Source organism: Exophiala spinifera (genome assembly GCF_000836115.1).
Source record: "Exophiala spinifera strain CBS 89968 unplaced genomic scaffold supercont1.9, whole genome shotgun sequence".
NCBI classification, from domain to species: Eukaryota; Fungi; Ascomycota; class Eurotiomycetes; order Chaetothyriales; family Herpotrichiellaceae; genus Exophiala; species Exophiala spinifera.
In genome coordinates, this window is record NW_015622521.1 from 1,197,009 (window position 1) to 1,215,155 (window position 18,147).

Sequence of the window (18,147 nt, forward strand, 5' to 3'; positions counted from 1 at the left end):
AACAACCGACCGAGCACGAGAAACGATATCTTACTGCTTGCGGGACGAGTATGAGTCGTTGAAACGGTGCCCTTGAATAAACCAAGGTAGGCATGCTATATATTGTACGTACACTGTGGAACCGCGGGAATGTTTATTGAGTTTGTGTCTATTGTGTAGCCTTGGATGTGTGTGGATACGGAGAATATAATTTTCTTCACAAACGGAATCGCGGGGAAAACTATACAATTACGATCAGATCTGAGATAGATCATTTGATCACTCACTGCACGAATAACTCCGTACGTTGCCTTGAACTTCAGAACGAGATTGATTGCGTTTTCCCGGCGCCATGCTCGGTCGGGTCGTCTTGTGTAACTTGTCCCTCGTCCCACGTCCCTCGTTTGTCTTAGGACTATGAATCATCTACGGAACATTTCCCATATGAAATTGTGATCATCAAGCATATGCCTGCTTCACATCCTACCAGGTACGAGGTACAATAACACGTTAAACGTCCACCACCGGCCAGTCTACTTCGTATTAGAACCTCCCAAGCCTGAAAATGTTACGTCCAGGTGAAGAAACCACGCAAAACACGAATAATGTGAAACCGCCATCTTAACGAGCGACATTTTTTTTATTGAAGTGCACTATTACAAGTTTCCCGCCATTTTGGTTCCTTTCCAACACGGAATCAGTCAAGCCCCCATACCACTCTCTTGTAATGTCGATTGCGATATTCCAGGTCCATTGTCAGACATCCGCAGAACCTCCTCCCACTGGCATGATAGGCTCTCAGAATTCTCGATTCCAACACCAAGTTCCCGGATTCCTGGCCTTACATGAAGACCACCAGGCCATCTGTGAAACCGAGACATTTAGGCTGCCGAGGTGGCTTCACTCAGAAGACCCTTCAGGACCTTGAGGAGATCGTTGGCGATGGAGGTAATTTGGGAAACGAGGCTTGTGACGGCAGAGGTGCCACCGAGAACGCCAAGGCTGGCGATGAGTGTTTCGACCTCAGCGATGGCACTGTTCAGGTCTGGAACAGAACCCGTGAGGCTAGACGGGTCGACACCACTGGAGGCGCTGTTCACCTGGGACAGGGTGCTTGAGAGAGTGGACTTGACCGTCTCAAGGGTCCCCGTGACGTCGCCAACGCCACCAGCAGCGCTCTCAATTTGTTTGACAAGACCTGAGAGCGTGCTGGTAAGGCCGGAAAGAATGCTGACCAAGCTGTTGACAAGGCCAGTGACAAGGCCGGTGAGGGAGCCCAAATCAACAGGTTGACGCTTCTCAACCAGGCCGCTCTCCACGTTCGCGATGTCACGCTTTACCGCCTCCAGAGCCGTGTTGCGCTCGGCATCTGTGTCTTCGTTAGCGCACCTTCACCCTCGGTGGGTGTAGTCAGAAGCATACTGTTGAAAGGGATAGCTGAAGCGCAGACAGCTAGGAGCAGAGATGCGAGAACAGCTGATGGACGCATGTTGGCTGATTGATCAGATGTCTGGTAGACTTTCTTTCAAAGATATTGAAGCGAGAGTGCTTTGTCTTGAAGATGAACTGGAACAAGGGACTGCTGAGGAGGATGGATAATGGACAGACAGACCAGGGGAGCAGACCTGGTTTTTATACACCTCGAGGCGCGCGGACCTCCAAGGGAATCCCAATGCTTTCCTTTGACAAGGTCCTGAGTGCAGAACAGACCACCGATATGTTAATCAAACCTATGCTCTCAGAGGTTACCGTGCACAACCTGATTATCATTGTAATCATATGGAGAAGCTGGTAACCCTTGAAACTGAGCAATGGTAAATTGACGATCAACAGGTGTCTAATCCATCTCTTGCTCAGGTGATTGACTGGCTCAATCTTAGAGGTCCCAATACGGCCGGATCTGCGAACATAAACAGGGGTTGTGTATACTACAGTAGTCATGATCGACAGAGGTGGAGCGCTGGATCCCCAGACGTCAAGGAAACGAAAACAGTCCGAGCGGGAGACCCCAGCTAGGGGACGTACCTGCCTTATTGAAGCCTGTACGGAGTACTCGTACGGTGACTTTGCATCTGGTGTGATTGACTGGTCTGTACCTCGTGCTCCGGGTTTGATCTCGTGGACGCCCGTTGAGTTTCAACGGCATGGGCTCGGCTGGACGGATGAGACGCGCCACTCCCAGGGACCTGGACAGTGACGAAGTCGAAAACCACCAGTGCGTTTGCACATAATGCAATACCTTCGTGACATTGCATTTCCGCGATCTTCATCACGACATGAAAGGGGTAGGGTTTCCTGGTTTTTATCGCTCTCAGCACTGATCGATTTGTGGCTTCCCGACGAGCTGTGGTTCGGACGCTGGTAGTAATGGCAGTCTCCACCAGCAGAGTCGAGAGACAGTTGACACAAGACATTGGGCACGGAAGGTTGCTTGTCTCTGTTGGCTCACTTTTCAAGTCAAGAGGTGCACCGAATCTGCGCAGTGGGTTTCGTATAGGATCATGCTGGCATGGGCTCCAGCAAGCCCGCCTATTGGTCCATCACGGCGCCAGGGGCATACCCGGCTGCATGGCACGGCCCCCAATACTGGATAGTGTTCTCGAGCTTCTTTTGACGAAACACTCCGCCTGTCTGCCAACATTGCTGGGGCAGCATGGTCTTTGCTTGTCGATCGCACTCCCGAACTGTCTTTGCTGCATCCATCACGAAGGCAAGCATCAGGAAGAGAGAGAATCTTTTGAATTGACGCTTTTAAAGTTGGAACTTGGAACCAAGGCAAAAGCTACGATGACGGAAAAATTTGGATTGTATAGAGGCGAAACTTCAAGCTGCTCCTTCCCACCGAAAGCGCGCAGGTCCCGCTCCTCCTCTTTCCAACACGATGCTACCGGCAATACACAACATTTGTCCTGCTCAACACTTGCTCAAACATCCATTGATGATCTTTCACGCTCTTGTTGTTGTCGTACTTCAATCCTCCAGCTGACCGTGAGCAACAAACCTGATTCTGAGAGTGTCGATCACGCAAAATGAATTCCCTTCCGCTGATCTGCGTCATCATTCTCTCACTGATGAATTTTTCTCTCTGTGCCTCTGCCATCAGTTCACGCCAGTTGTGTGGCTCAAGCTACACGCTTTGTGCGCCCAATGGTGCTTCCTCGAAGGACATCCCTCCCGTCGGACCAGGCCTTGCTTCGCTTTACCTCAATCTTCTGGAGACGATTGATGCCCTGGGAAACACAGACCAGGCCAGTGACTCCCCTGCTCCACAGGAGCCAGCACGCCGGGCGAGCCAAATGCCACTTACGCTCTGCTGTGAGAAGTCCAGGAGAGCGTAGGTATTTGCAGGCTAGCCACTAACAAGGAATAGGTGCTGCCACAACACAATGCCTTCTTGTGACCGGCTATCACACCCCATGTTGTTGGGTAATTCTTATGTCCAGAGCCTTCTCCAACAAGCTGATGATGTTTCTTCAGGACCGTTTCACCACGAATTTCTTCTTTGCTGATGGCGCCTACGGTTCAATCACGACCGGCAACTACACAACCCCAGAAGGAGATCATGCAAATCTGATCACCGGTAACTATGAGCTTGCGAATGGAAATATGGGAAATATGTACCAGAGACAAACCACGTCTGAGGCCAACACGAGGACTTTGGCGACGCCGACACCATGGACAAGTACTGGAATTGGTCCAGCTATCCCGGCAAGCTTGGTGGGCAGCTACCTCTCACTTAGCTCATCAGCACCGACGTTTGCTATGAACATCAGTACCTTGGTAGCTAATGCCACGACTAGTGGTACCCCAAGCAATACTGGCACAGCCACTGTCGTCCCTTCTCAGTCTCATGTCACGGTATCCGTCACCAATGGGGTTCCACGAGCCGATTGTCGGCGAGGGAACTGTTACTGGGCGATGCTGAGTCTCGTCACTTATCTTTGCCTCTGAAAAAACCCATGACAAACGAGCCGGGGAGACCGGTCGTGATAATACAAGGTTGGAAGAAGACAATATTTGTCAGGTTCAACCACATGCGCGATCGCGGGGGTGCGGGTGAATGGGTATGTGTCACAGAAGATGCCGGAGACTTCTCTTCAGACGGAGATATGGTTGACGGTGGCAATGGTTATTATTTATTGTTGTTGAGGCACAGGGAAGCAGGTGTTGTATGAAGAGGCAAAGAGTCCCTAATGCAGCTGTCCAGTAGCGCTGTCCAGTGGTGATAAGTAATCAGAACCGAAAAGCACGTCGTCATGGAAATCTTGTATTGTTCGAGCCCACGGTCCGAGTGTGCAGCCGTGGTGGTCTTATCATTACGCGCAGATTTCCTACAAGTCGTGCAGCGAGGGAAATGGGATCCCGTGTCAGTAGTGGGGAGCAGCCAAGGGACCACTGACATTAGGTAGACTGGGGGGACTGGTGCGTCGCTGGTGTTCACTATTGGGTGGCGTGAGGCCTGGCCCTGTCTGTTGCAGGCGCTTTAACGCTTAATGCTCTGGTGGTGGCATTGCTGACCCATCTTCCGCCCAGTGAACAAAGAATCCCGCTTACGGCCTTGGATGCTGAATCATCACAGCAGGGGACCACCGGTACCGTAGACCACCAGAGGCCTCACTATCTCTGCCTGCGCTGGCCTTCCACGTTGAGCGTAGATCCCTCTGCCGCTCCTCAAACCGAATCGCCTCGTACTCGGCATCGACTTCGCCCTCCACTTCACATCCGGACGATTCGCTTGATCCATGCTCAGCGGCGACATCGCGATTGCTGTCGCTTCCTTCGTCGTCCATCAACGTCAGATTCGCACTATGACATGAGCACGCCCGCGTCGAGATGGACGAAATTCTGGGGGAGGATCTCCCGCTTCCACCCACCAAACTCTACGAGCGACTTGCTCAAATCCCCAACTATACCTGGGACCGTTCGGTGAGTCGTGACTGTGTTGAAGAGAATCAAGAGAATCAAATCGCTAATCAAGGCAGTTTAACCCATTTCATACTTCCTACGACCACTGGTAAGTCGCACTCGAAGAGCGCACATGCAAAATGTCGCCGATGAGCAACGGACTCTCGCTAACACACGCAGGCATGTCTTCGGCATCCTACACAACCCGGAAGTCATCAATCCTCGGTCGTCCCTCAGCACTCTGACCAGTCTGTCTCTTCCTTCCAGCTCGAACAGGAGTTCTCCCAAGCTCGATGCCCACCGCCCGTCGCTCCGGCATAGCCACTGGAGTAGCATCAGTGGTGCGTCCACGGATAGTGAAAATGCATCTTCAAGAGGCGAACCGGACATGATCTGGCTACCTGTGGTTGCGCGCGTCAGTACGCATGTTGTGCGCCTAGAGAGAGAGTTTCAATACAACCAGTGGATGATGAAGGAATGCGATCCAGAGTGTACCCACACCGTTCGACCGATCGAAATCTTCAAACTGCCCGCTACCCCCGGCGATGAACAGCCTCTGATTGCTTGCGTCTATGAAGCGCCGGGGAAGAACTATCTCGGAGAAGTTTTAGATTTTGGCCCGGCTTTCTATGGAAGGCAGGTCCATCGACAAAACACCGATGGCACGCCGGGCGAACGTGTACCACTTCAAGCATTCCTGGACTTTGCCCTCGGGGCCTCGGAAGCGCTTGAATTGCTACACCATGGAGCCAAAATAATCCATGGCGAGATCAGAGCTGACAGTTTTCATTGGAATCGTGAAACCAACTCTATCAAGCTCGCAAATGGAGGCAACGGCCCTCGCTCATTTGACAATATCTTATCAAGTGAAGGTTGGGCTACGCTGAGTAGGGAACTCGGTGTCAAGACGAAACTACAGTTCATTGCTCCTGAGCAGACAGGGCGTCTTGCAGCGGATCCTGACAGTCGGACAGACATATATAGCCTTGGCGTTCTTTTCTGGACTCTTCTTACAGGACAACCTGCCTTTGATGCGGAAACACCTATCGATATTATCCAGAGGGTTCTCACCCATCGCCTACCCCAGGTCACAGCTATCCGCATGGATATTCCTGACGCCATCTCACACATCATCGCAAGGATGACCCAGAAACAAATGGATGAGCGATATCATTCTATTAGTGGAGTCAAATACGATTTGTTGCAGATCCAGAAGTTTTTGGGCGAGGGCGATCAGGAAAAGATCAAGAATTACAAGGTTGGCCAACGAGATGTATCGTCTTTCTTCATTCTCCCATCCAAACAGTTTGGGCGGAATTCCGAGATTGAGAAAATCACCAAGATCATTGAAAAAGCACATAAACGGCATAGCTCGACAGGTACTCGCCATTCACCTTCACAAGCCGGACTTCTCAGTGCCGCTTCTAATTCTTCTATGTCTGACGGCCGGCCAGACGGTCCAGAGCTAGGCGATGGGTCTGATTCCTCCAGCTCCTTTGGATTTAGGGAGTCTCGGAGCAATTCTACCACGATTGGGCTTGATGGCCCGTCTTTCACTCCAAATTTTGGGAGCAAGCCTAATCTTCTGGGCAAACGTCTTACTAGTTCACGTGGTGGCCCACTGGACTCTTTGTCCGATCGCGATAGCAGTTTGTCTAGCGGTCTGCAATCGACACCCGATAGTGTACCGGGGATGATGACAAGACGTCGCAATAGCCACAAGTTCAAGCGGCGCACAAAGACGGAGGTGGTCACAATCCTGGGCCCTGCTGGAGTAGGCAAGACGGCCCTCATCAAAGCGATTCAGCCATCCATCCGTCGTCACGGCTACTTTGCTTTGGGCCGATTTGACCGAGCTCGACCATCTCCTTTCGAACCGATGATCAAAGTCATGGCGAGTTTGTTCAGGCAAATATTCTCCGAGAAAGATGTAAATACACCTTATCACGAACACTTGCGAGCGCACGTCAGCCCTTTTTGGCCCATTCTGAGTTCAATGCTGGATTTACCTGCAACTCTACTTGATGTCACAGTGCTCTCAAAGAAGCTCTTAACAAAGGGGGATACGACTACGGCGACGCAGAGTGTCAACACGGAAGTGCCGACAATTGACAGTGGGCACAAGGCAGTAAATGGGACGGCAAACCATAGCTTATGGGATGCGAACGATTTTCTTCGTGGCCCTGCTAATACCAGGTCTATACGACTCATCAATACCTACATGGATGTTCTTCGGACGATCTGCACCGGCAAGCTGATCTGTCTATGTCTTGACGATCTGCAGGCAGCTGAACCGGAGTCAATAAATTTGCTAATGCATATCATCAAGGCTAAAATTCCTGCCGTTTTGTTGCTATCGAGTCGTGTCGAAGACGGACAGATTCCAGACTCCACGGCAAAGATCCTCGAGCTCGACTCGAACAACAAAATTGAGCTTGGAAATCTCCGGGAAAAGTACGTTTTTGAGTATGTTGCTGCAACTATGTCTCAACCCGTCGAAACGGTCGTGCCTCTCGCTGCGGTGGTGTATGCAAAATCAGAGGGAAATCCCTTTCTGTTTAAAGATATCCTCCAGACCTGCTACCAGCGTGAATGCTTGTGGTACGATTGGAGAGCATCAGGCTGGCAGTTTGATCTGGACAAAATTTTCGATGAATTTGCCTCGGATTCACGCTTCTCGGGCGCTGAATATCTGCAAAGACGCCTTCAAGAAATATCACCTGCATCAAGATCCATCCTTGCATGGGCCTCGTTATTGGGAAGCACGTTTTCTTTCAAGTTGATCCAACACATCATGTCAGGCGAACATTTCTACAGCAGTGGGAGAGATCAGGCAAATGATGCTACCTGTCCCAAGCGCGCCAAATTGTTCAACCTTTCTGAATCGGACTTGGTGAATGGATTGCAACAGTTGGTCAACTCCTACATCATTACTCCCGGACAAACCGATGATGAGTTTCGCTTCTCTCATGCGCGATACTTGAAAGCTGCGAATGAGATGCGAGAGTGTCAAAACACCACGAAGATGCATTTTATCATTGCCCAGACAATGATGGCTTATCTCAGCCAATGCAAGTATAGTCTCTATCCATTATCCCGTCATATCTGTCTTTCTGCCGACATTATCAAGCAGCGCGTTCCTGTACGCATGCGTTATCGAGACGTGCTGTGGCGAGGAGCCCAGAAAGCACTCGAGACGGGAGCAACGCCAACAGGTCTAGAGTATTACAAAAGCGCGCTCAAACTGCTACAGGACGATAAGTGGAACAGTGATGACCCTGACGTCTTCTACGATGAGACTTTACAATTGACCGTTAACACCGCGGAGGTCATGTACATGCAAGGCGAAGTAACAGAGGCTTTGGCTCTTCTAGAGGATACCTTTCAGCATGCGCGGTGTTCCGCGGACAAAACAAGGTCATACATTCTCAAAGGCAGGATCCTGTCATCTCTAGGTCAATACCTACTTGCTTTCGAAGCACATCGGGAGTGTTTGGCAGAGCTTGGATTGCCATTGCCCGAAAAGACCTGGGAGGAGTGTGATCTAGATTTCAAGAGGCTGGAATTCCGCTTGCGAGAAACCAACCGAGAAGAACTCATTGCACGACCCCTCAGTGACGACAGAACCGTAATCGCTTTAGGAACTCTTCTCAGTGAAGCTCTCGGAGCTCTCTACTGGTCAGACGCCTTAAGGTGGTATCAGTTGGTCACTGAGTACATCTCGGCTATCCTAGACCGTGGCGCATTCCTTCAAGCCGGACTAGGTTTTGCGATGATGGGTGCCGCAGCGATAGGTCGTTTCAAAGACATAGAATTGGGTCTCTTATGTGGTGAGATGGCTCAAGAGTACTTCACGCTATACGACGACCCTTGGACGCGTGGCAGAGGGTGGACTCTGTACACCTTATTCATTGGCCATTTTCAGACACCAGTTCGAAATCTCCTTCCCATCCTCGATAACGCGCTCGAGTACTCACTGTCGTCGGGAGATCGATTTGTAAGCATCTTGAATATCGGTGTGATGGCTATTTCGAGGCTTTGGTCTGGACAGGATTTGTCCGAAGTAGAGGCATTCTGCAATTATGGACCAGAAGAATTTGACGATTGGGAAAGCGACCATCGAGGTGGCACGCTACTGATGATTACGCGACAGGCGGCTCGAGCTTTGCAGGGAAAGACTGGAATTGAAGACGTCAATACGGTCCTCGATGATGACAAACACAAGAGAGCTCAGTGGCTTGCGGAATGCGCAAAGGCTGCCAACCCCGAGCGACCGCGTGATATTTACATGGCTGTCGGCCTCCTAGTCTATACCATCTTGGGCTATCACGAATTTGTGGTGGAAACCGGCTCAGCGTTGCTGGCGACGGGCTTGGACGAACTGTGGTCTAACAGGCCAGCCTATGGTGCACGTTTTGCCCTGGGTATGTCGCTTTTGGCTATAGCTCGAACTAAGCCTGAGGAGGAGCGTGGCCCGTACATCGACAAAGCGAAGATTATGAAGCGAGACATTGACGAACTTGGCAGGGTGAATGATGTCAACTTCTACGCATGGTCACGCCTCCTGGACGCTGGCATCTGTGAGTTAACAGGTGTATATTCTGGCATCATTTCAAACCTGGAGGCCGCTGTGGACCACTGCCAAGTCCACGGGTTTGCTTTGGAGGAAGCTCTTGCTATTGAAATGCAGGCTGAATTTCTTCTTGCCAAAGGCGCGAAGAGGGCCGGTAAGGTCATGATACAAGAAGCCATCACCGCCTGGAATCGGATCAATGCCAGTGGGAAAGCCAAACAGCTTTCAGACAAGCATGAGTGGCTGATCAAGACTGCAACTACGTCGCGTACGGTGGAAGCGACGACCCAGACAGAAGACCTGCATGCTCTCCCTGTGTCGGAGGAGGCTCAGGCACAAATCAAGAGGGAGTACACGACCGCCTGGGTTCAGCCCAAGGGTGCGGGCGCAACTCATTCGTCTCCGGATGTACCTGGGCTGGGTCTCGATATCTTGGACCTGACCTCTATCCTTGAGTTCTCCAGAGTTATCAGCTCCGAATTGCAGATAAACAACCTTCTGTCCAAGATGATATCTGTCATCCTGGAGTCCGTCGGAGGACAGGCGGAGTTCTGCGCTATTGTCATAGACTCGGAAGACCAAGGATGGTGTGTCGCCGCCAGCGCGGATCACGAGACTGGTGTCAAAACATACCCTGATGGTATCCCGTTTTCAGAAGTTGATGATCAGGCAGCGCAACAGATCACGCATTACTTGCTTCGCACGAAGGAAACTGTTTTCGTGCAGAATGTGCTCGAAGATGACCGCTTTTCGAACGTCGGAGATGCATATCTGGCCCGAAACCCACAAGGACGGTCGATTATTGCAATCCCAATCATACAAGCCGATCATCTAATGGGCGTGATTCATCTGGAAGGGCGACCGAACGCATTCACGCAACGGAACATGATTGTTCTCAACCTGTTGACGAATCAAGTTGCCATTTCTCTCGGCAATGCTCTTCTATATCGGAAGGTCCGAAAAGTGAGCGCATCCAATGCTAGCATGGTCGAATCGCAGAAACGTGCGCTTGTAGCTGCACGAGAGGCCGAGACCAAGGCAAAGAAAGCGGAGGCCGAGGCAATGCACAACGTCAAATTGAAAGAAGAAGCCGCCAAAGCCAAGTCTATCTTCCTTGCCAATGTTAGCCACGAGCTCCGGACGCCGCTCAATGGCGTAATTGGCATGTCAGAACTTCTCAAGGGCACGCCGTTGAGCAAAGACCAAGAGCAGTATGCCGACAGCATTCGCGTCTGTGCGGATACTCTCTTGACTGTGATCAACGATATCCTTGACTTCTCTAAGCTAGAGGCAGGAAAGATGCAAATGTTCACAGTGCCTCTCAACCTCAAGGAGACCATTACAGAGGTGGTAAGAGCTCTAGCCTACACGAACCAGGAGCACGGCCTCCAAACCATTGAGGACTTGCAGATTGATGATGGCCTGGTGCTCGGTGATCCAGTCCGACTGCATCAAATTTTCATGAACTTGTTAAGCAACGCCTACAAGTTTACTCCTCAAGGTTCAGTTACTGTCCGAGCACGCAAGAACGCAGAATCACGAGACAGGGTCAAGATCACCTGCTCCGTAGCCGATACTGGCATTGGTATAACGCAGGAACAGCTCGCTCGGCTATTTCAACCGTTCTCCCAGGCAGACTCATCCACGGCTCGATCATATGGTGGAAGCGGTCTCGGCCTGAGCATCTGCAAAGCTATGATCGAGAACGTGCTCGGCGGTAAAATTTGGATCGAGTCTACACCGGGCGTCGGCACAACTGTCTCATTCACTCTGACTTTCCAAAAGGCACCCAAGGATAGTAGTGTGCCCGGTGATATGAAGATTGCCGCCAAGGATCCTGATCCAATGGCCAATTGGTCCCAAGCAGCCAGCCCCGAGACGGAGCAGAAGAACATCAGCTTTTGCGACTTGTCCAAGATACCGCGCGAGGAAATTCGTGTGTGCATTGCCGAGGACAACCAGATCAACCGAAAGATTGCCATTTCTTTTGTCAAGAAGATTGGATTCACCTGTGAGGCATACGAGGATGGCAAACAAGCATACGATGCTCTGAAGGCACAAAGTAAAGCGGGTAAACCATTTCACCTGGTGCTTATGGATGTTCAAATGCCGGTTCTGGATGGTTATGAGGCGACCAAGGCCATTCGAGCCGACCCCGATCTTAACGTCAGTCAAGTTCTCATCATCGCTATGACAGCGTCAGCTATTCGTGGCGACCGAGAAAAGTGCTTGGAGGCAGGAATGAATGACTATCTCGCGAAGCCGGTGCGACAGACAGCGTTGAAATCAATGATCGACGAATATCTCAATAACACCAAGCTGGCTGCCGACGTTACAACAAATGGATCAACAAGCCTGACTCCGGGAGACAAGCTCAATGGGACGCGGGGAGAAGAAGCTTCTCAACCTGTAAAGACGATGGCCAACGGAGATTTTCCATCCCCTACCGGCGAAAGACCCAAATCCAGACGGCCGTTCAAACGGGTGATGAAAAAAATCGATAGCACCATTGCCGAAGTGAAAGAAGACCAAAACCGAAGTGACAGTCCACCAAGTGGGAAACGGGCGACGGACGAGTTGGGCAAGATCAGCAGTGAAAGTATCCCGCCCAAAGATTTCATGCTCGTGGCGAGCCCTACTGTCGATGGAAACGGGGCGCTACTAAATGGAGCCGAGTCTGCTTCTGGAAACAGTGGAGAAGCTCCTGCATTCACCCCAGGTCCGCCTCCACTCAATGGAGAGGCCAATGGAAGCAAATAGTCGGGGCCTCGTGGCGAGCAGGGATGTGGTTTTTTTTTGGCGAGATCAAAGTATGACTGTATGTGTGAATTGGGCAATGTACGGGCAGCGATATCCTTGAAAATTTTTAAGTGGGATTCTTTGAGCGAGACCTGGACACTTTGGGCCGGGTTGGCGTTGGAGCGTCGCAGGCTGAACTCGTGTCCCAGTCTGGCTTCAGCGGTGCATGCACTGACAACTAATGCGTAGTGTATTCGCAGCAACCCCAGGACTATGCGCATTGATGGGATATGTTTTAGTGTTTCATTTTTATTTTTGAACCCACGACGTCGATGCTCTAACGCTATTTATTCTTCTTTGATTGTTCCACCCACAGCAGCATCGGGAGCAGGCTCTGTTGACCGGCGGCAAGTTCTTCGTCAGTAGTCGTATTGTATAGATTTCCTGGGAAAGACGTCTTGAGAGCAGATTCTCCAGCTGCACACACAGATGTGCCCCTCCGTCGTGTTGAACTCCGAGGTCGTCTCAGACATCACGCACAGTATCAGTGCAAGACAAGTTCAACAGGTGAGGTCAGACACTGGCCAATCAGTGGGTGGCATGACTTGGGCGTTGATCCAGTCTCAAACGAGTGCAATTTGCCGAAACACGCGCGAGGAGCTTCAAGTTCTCGCTTGACGCGCCGCGAAAAGAGACTCCGTCCCCATCTTGGTTCTTTACTATTATTGTTCTGTCGAGGCGAGCTCGTTAGCACTGCCTCTCAAGTGGACATTGCACTGGGCCTGTTCCGCGGCCGCGATGACTTTGGTTCTGCCCGCCAGCGCTAACTGAAGGTCTGCGGGCTTCGTGAAGCTAGTTGTTGACGCCTTGCTGGATTCGAGACGCTTTCCTCCTGTCCTGTCGATGGTGGTGATGGTCTGAATTCTCTGTGTTCCTCGGTTGAAACATTCACCATCGCGAATTGGGCGACATGCTGCCCTCAACATTCGCATTTCGTTGGCGCAGAGTCATTTTTCCTCGTTTCAGCCTTTTCTATCTTGAGCTTCTCGTCCGCGAGACCTGAGTGGGCTCGAGTAAATGCTACCGTCCAAACCAGCGACCATCCACACAGCCGTTTTCGACCGCACTCACCTTTTGCGCGCGCCAACATCCCGTCTTGTGCACGGCGAGACATGTCGGCTTCAAAATGTCTTGAAGTTGGAGCCCGCTACTGTTGAGTCGTGCCGCCTCCTTTCGATTGACGATGTGTGGTGTGGTCAAGACACGGCCTCTGGCTACCGGTACACAACAAAGCGTGTGCCTCCACAAGTTTCGGACGGTCTCAACGAGGACTATACAAATAGGTGAGGAAGTGCGCCCGTCACACAGGTTGGTTTTCTTCATTCTTCATCCTCATCATCTCTTCTCGGTGTGTGGTCTCGTTTTCTGTGCTGTTTTTCCTGTTACAAGTCTCTCGTTGACACTAAGTCACTCGCTACCCAACGCAAAAGTCATTCGCTACCACCGCAAGAGCCCCCTATCCTTCTCGTTTACATACACATCTGAACTTGTTGTCATCTTATATCACAAGCACACCGCCATGAAGTCCACATTGACTGCCGGGCTCGTGGCCTCTGCCCTCGTTCTGCAGCAGGCTGCGGCTACAGGCAGCTGGGGTAACGCACCAAGCTTTTCCAGTCCTTCCAACTGCAACAACACCTGTACTCCGGACCAGGAAAGCGGGTTCAACTGGTCCGGTCTACCTACAGGTGGATTCAGCAACTATGGTGGATTCGGCTTCAGCGGATTCACCTGTCAAAATTCCTTTCAGGGAAAGAGTAAGAGGTCTCTCGAGACTCGTTCAGGCTTTCAGGTGCGTCACTAGAAGACTATTTACTCCGTCTCGGGAGGGACTGTGTCGCTGACATGCCATAGTCCAAATGCATTCAGGGAAGCGTAGGCAAGTCCACTGGCGGGGGACCAAGCTTCTCCTGCGGCAATGATGATGCATTCTCCATCAGCCAGCTGCAAGTCTCTGTCTCGTTTGATACTGAGCTGGACCTTCATTTCTCCATGCCTGACGGCTCAACCTGCAAGCATACTGCTTCGTGCAAAGCTTCAGGCTCGACCATCGAGAACTCTCAATGCGGTGGAGCCAAGTCAGTCACTTTTAGTTTGCCCCCTAGCAGCGGAAAGAGTTCTTGCGACGTTGGTATCCACTCGATTGGATTCAACTGCAATAGTTCGCCTCCTGCGACCAGCTCAACAACGTCGGCTGCTTCAACAACTACTTCTCCTGTAGTGAAGACAACATCGACTACTACACCTGGTGTCTCGACAACGACTCCTGCGATCCCTACCACAACGACCACCACCCCAGGCAAGGAGATTCCGACGACTTCTACAACCACAACACCTGGAGTTGTACCCACCACTTCTACAACCACCCCAGGCAAGGAGGTACCGACGACTTCAACCACGACGCCAGCAGTTGTTCCAACGACTTCTACAACCACTCCAGGCAAGGAAATTCCAACGACTTCTACAACCACAACAGCGGCAGTTGTTCCCACCACTTCTACCACTACCACGCCTGGCGCAGTCCCAACCACCACTACCACTTCTCCTGTCGAGGTCTCGACGACGTCGACAACAACAACGAGCACCACTCCTGGCAAAGAAATCCCAACAACATCCAGCACTACAACGACGTTTGCTGTTATTTCTACAACCACCACGACTCCTGGTGAGGAAATCCCAACAACATCCAGCACCTCCACCACATCTGCTGTTGTTACTACAAGCACTAGCACCAGCACCACCACAACACCAGGGAAGCAATTGCCGCCTACGACATTTTCAACCACTACGGTATTCTCTACGACATCTTCATCAACATCGGTTGCTCCACCCCCACCGGAGTCCTCTGCTCCTTGCCCACCCGTCCTTCCCAGCTGCTTGAACACCTGGCTCAGCCTGGTCCCCAAGTGCTCATCCAACAGCGACACCAGATGTTTCTGCCCATCCCCAGAGTTCATCTCCTCGGTCCAAGAATGCGTCTCGGCCTGGTCTGGAAGTGACTCTGAAATCACTGCTGCGCTGTCCTACCTCGCGGGTATCTGCGCAGACTTTGTTCCCCAGAACCCAGGTATCTGCACTGGCATCCCGAGCAGCATCACGCTCATCCCCTCGGTCACTCCCGCCACGGGCGGCACCACCACCATCCAGACCAACGGGATCGGCCGTGGTTCTCGACCGGCCGTGCAGGGACCAACTCCTGCGCCCGTGACCACCCTCACGTTCACAGTGACCAAGAGCGAAGGAGGCGCCGAGACGTCAGTCGTCGCCGTCCCCGCCGTGAGCTTCGTCACCGCCACCGAGACGGGCCCGCAAGGTGGCGTCGGCGTCGGGCTGGTCCCCTTCAACAGCCCTGCGACTCCCACGCCCGCTCCTGGCACTGGAAACGGCGCGTCGTCGCCTGCGGGTGGATGCTCAGGCGCCGGATGCGCTGCCCCCGCCTCTGCCTCTGCCTTTGCCTCCGCCGCTGCCGCACCGGCTCCAGCTCCGGCCGGGGTCGCCACGGGACAGACGTCGTCGAGCCCAAGCAGCACCACGGCAGGCGTGGCTCCCGCCCAATTCACCGGTGCCGCCGCCTCCGGCAAGAAGGCCACTACCGAGTTCGGGATCCTGGCGGGAGTCTTGGCCGTGGTTGCGTTCCTGGCTTGAAGAGGAAACGGACTTTGATTTGATTGATCCACCGTGGAAAAGAGCGAAGGGGAGGCGAGAGGCGACGGAAGAAGAACGAATGCGCGGTGTAATATAATTAATTGTGTTTTTCCTCGAACCGGAAAATCTGTGGTTTTTTGTGCTTGGGATTTGAGACGGTGTGTGTGGATGAAACGGGTCAAAGAAGCGTCGGACGACAACAACAAAACAAAACGCCACGGAAAAAAAAAAGAGAAAGACAGATGACGCCCGATGGGAGACGATGTTGATGTACCAAGCCGGGTAACTTACCGAAGGTGACTTGAACAGCATGGCATAGCATGGCATAGCATAGCATAGCATAGCATAGCATAGCATAGCATAGCATAGCATAGCATGGAACAGCATGGAATAGCATAATGGCATAGCACGACACAGGCTGTCAGGCTGCACAGTGCCAGTACGGTACGGTATAGCTGAGCATAACATAGTGTCCGGCACATTCTGATTACTTGTACTTGTCCTTGTCATCATGGCTTCTATGGGACAAGGGGGCTGTTTCTGTATGATGCCTTTTTTGTTCGACTGTTTAACCAGGTAAACTATCCGATCGGGAACGGTAGTATTAACTAATAGTACTTCTCTGTATAGCGCAGACTACGTTGGCGTCTATACACGAGCATTGCCGTTGCTCTTGTCGGGGCGCAAGTGCAAGGACAGCCAGGACAATGGCTAAGTCGGGGGAATCTGGGCCTGGGTCTTCCCTTCACTACCTCGAATCGGTGACTTCTTGACTTTCGCGTCGACGGGAGCACTTTTGAAGTCAAAATACTTGACGGCCAACAGCCTCATCTTCCTGGGTGGCTGCCCGGGTAAGACTGGAGAACGACGAAGCTGCCGCTCGTGCGGTCGTTCTTGTGGGTGTGGGAGCCCGGTGCCTTGGAGCTAGGCGGAGTGAGAGAAGGTCTAATTTGAATTGGGCCGAAAGAGGAAGACTGTCCACCCGAGGCATGGTGATTCTGGGGAGGGAACAACCCCTATGCAGATCTGCTCGGACTGCATCCCGATTCCCCCTTGACCAACAGTAGAGGTTCGGAGGGCCATAATGGCATTTTTTTTTTCAACCATCGTTGTCGAGGTCCTCGTGACACGGGCGGATATTGCTGAAGAATGGAAGATGGTCGCACCGGCCGAAGAGGGTTCGTAACCCCAGGAGTCTGGTCCATATGTTCAGACTCGTAGATGCCCTGAAACATACATGCTCATACCCCTTCAATGTCCAAGCTGTCAAGAAACTTGTCTGCCTGTGCCTTGGCTCGCTGCTCGGCGATGACTCTGCGCCTTTCTTCAATCTCCTTGCGGCGCAGTTCTTTCTTCTCCTCGCGTTCCTGACGTATCCGCTCGGTCTCTTTTCTTTCCTTCTCCAACGCCTCCATTTCCTTCTTCCTCTGGTCCGAATCTTGGCTGAAGGCGTAGAAGCCGGTGCCCTTCGTCCTGATCTCGGCGGTGGCGTCGAAATGCGAATCTGGAGGCGGAGTGGCAGATCTGTCTCGTTTCTTCGCGATTTCCCCCATCCGCTCTGCAATGTCCTGATCGGGATTGAATGCGGAGTGCTGGATGGTATCTCCGTAGATGACGTTCGTTGGCATCGATGGCCTTGCGGACATGCGTTCTTCTTCTTCGGCTGCGTTGGCTTGTATCCTCTTCCTCCTCTCCTCTCGCGCGGCCTGAGCCTTTGTTCCTTTTCGCAACCGACCGAACTCGTCAAAGTATTCGACAATCTCGTCATCGTCGGTCCCGGCGTCGTCTGAATCAGACGCCTCAGAGTCGCTGACTTGACCTTTGGCTTGGGCTTCGGCCCATTTCCGATCAAAGTCCACCAGCCCTCGCTCGTCGTAGTCTTCTCGACCAATATATTCGCCGCGCTTCATGGCATTGTACAGTCTCACTTTATCTTCCATTTTCCTTTTGGACCTGTGCAACTCCGCATCGTCGACGGACCCGATCTCGTCTCTTGTTTTGTGGCGCTGCTCGTTGGCTTCGAGGTCGGCGGCGGAGCGTTTCTTGACATTCTTGTTGTGCGCTGTGAAGATGTCTGATTTGTCCTTTGAAGGCCTGGGTCGCCCAGAGGTGGAATTGGTTTTGGACGAGGAGGAACTGGAGATTAGTGATGCGAGTTTTGTGGAAAAGGCGAGAGACGTGGAGGAGGATATCTCTTTGGCCTTGGTTTTTGAGGCTTGTTTGACGCCATAGAGACCGTCAGACAT

General features: G+C 52.1%; 5 protein-coding genes across 5 annotated transcripts; 3 read left to right on the forward strand and 2 right to left on the reverse strand.

The window, feature by feature from the left end:
- Positions 1 to 860: 860 nt before the first annotated feature.
- PV08_11456 (uncharacterized protein) lies at positions 861 to 1,468 on the reverse strand (the record flags this gene model as incomplete). Its single annotated transcript, XM_016385764.1, has 2 exons — positions 861 to 1,348; positions 1,402 to 1,468. The coding sequence occupies 2 exons, from the start codon at positions 1,466 to 1,468 to the stop codon at positions 861 to 863; spliced, it is 555 nt and encodes a 184-aa protein (XP_016230708.1).
- A 1,540-nt stretch (positions 1,469 to 3,008) lies between these two features.
- PV08_11457 (uncharacterized protein) lies at positions 3,009 to 3,930 on the forward strand (the record flags this gene model as incomplete). Its single annotated transcript, XM_016385765.1, has 3 exons — positions 3,009 to 3,294; positions 3,350 to 3,405; positions 3,457 to 3,930. 3 exons carry the CDS (start codon positions 3,009 to 3,011, stop codon positions 3,928 to 3,930), a joined length of 816 nt encoding a protein of 271 aa, XP_016230709.1.
- Positions 3,931 to 5,017: 1,087 nt separating this feature from the next.
- On the forward strand, positions 5,018 to 12,217 carry PV08_11458 (uncharacterized protein; the record flags this gene model as incomplete). Its single annotated transcript, XM_016385766.1, has 1 exon — positions 5,018 to 12,217. The coding sequence occupies one exon, from the start codon at positions 5,018 to 5,020 to the stop codon at positions 12,215 to 12,217; it is 7,200 nt and encodes a 2,399-aa protein (XP_016230710.1).
- Positions 12,218 to 13,775: 1,558 nt separating this feature from the next.
- Positions 13,776 to 15,901, forward strand: PV08_11459 (uncharacterized protein; the record flags this gene model as incomplete). The annotated part of the gene is made up of 2 exons (XM_016385767.1): positions 13,776 to 14,048; positions 14,111 to 15,901. 2 exons carry the CDS (start codon positions 13,776 to 13,778, stop codon positions 15,899 to 15,901), a joined length of 2,064 nt encoding a protein of 687 aa, XP_016230711.1.
- A 1,241-nt stretch (positions 15,902 to 17,142) lies between these two features.
- Positions 17,143 to 18,147, reverse strand: PV08_11460 (uncharacterized protein; the record flags this gene model as incomplete). The annotated part of the gene is made up of 1 exon (XM_016385768.1): positions 17,143 to 18,147. The coding sequence occupies one exon, from the start codon at positions 18,145 to 18,147 to the stop codon at positions 17,143 to 17,145; it is 1,005 nt and encodes a 334-aa protein (XP_016230712.1).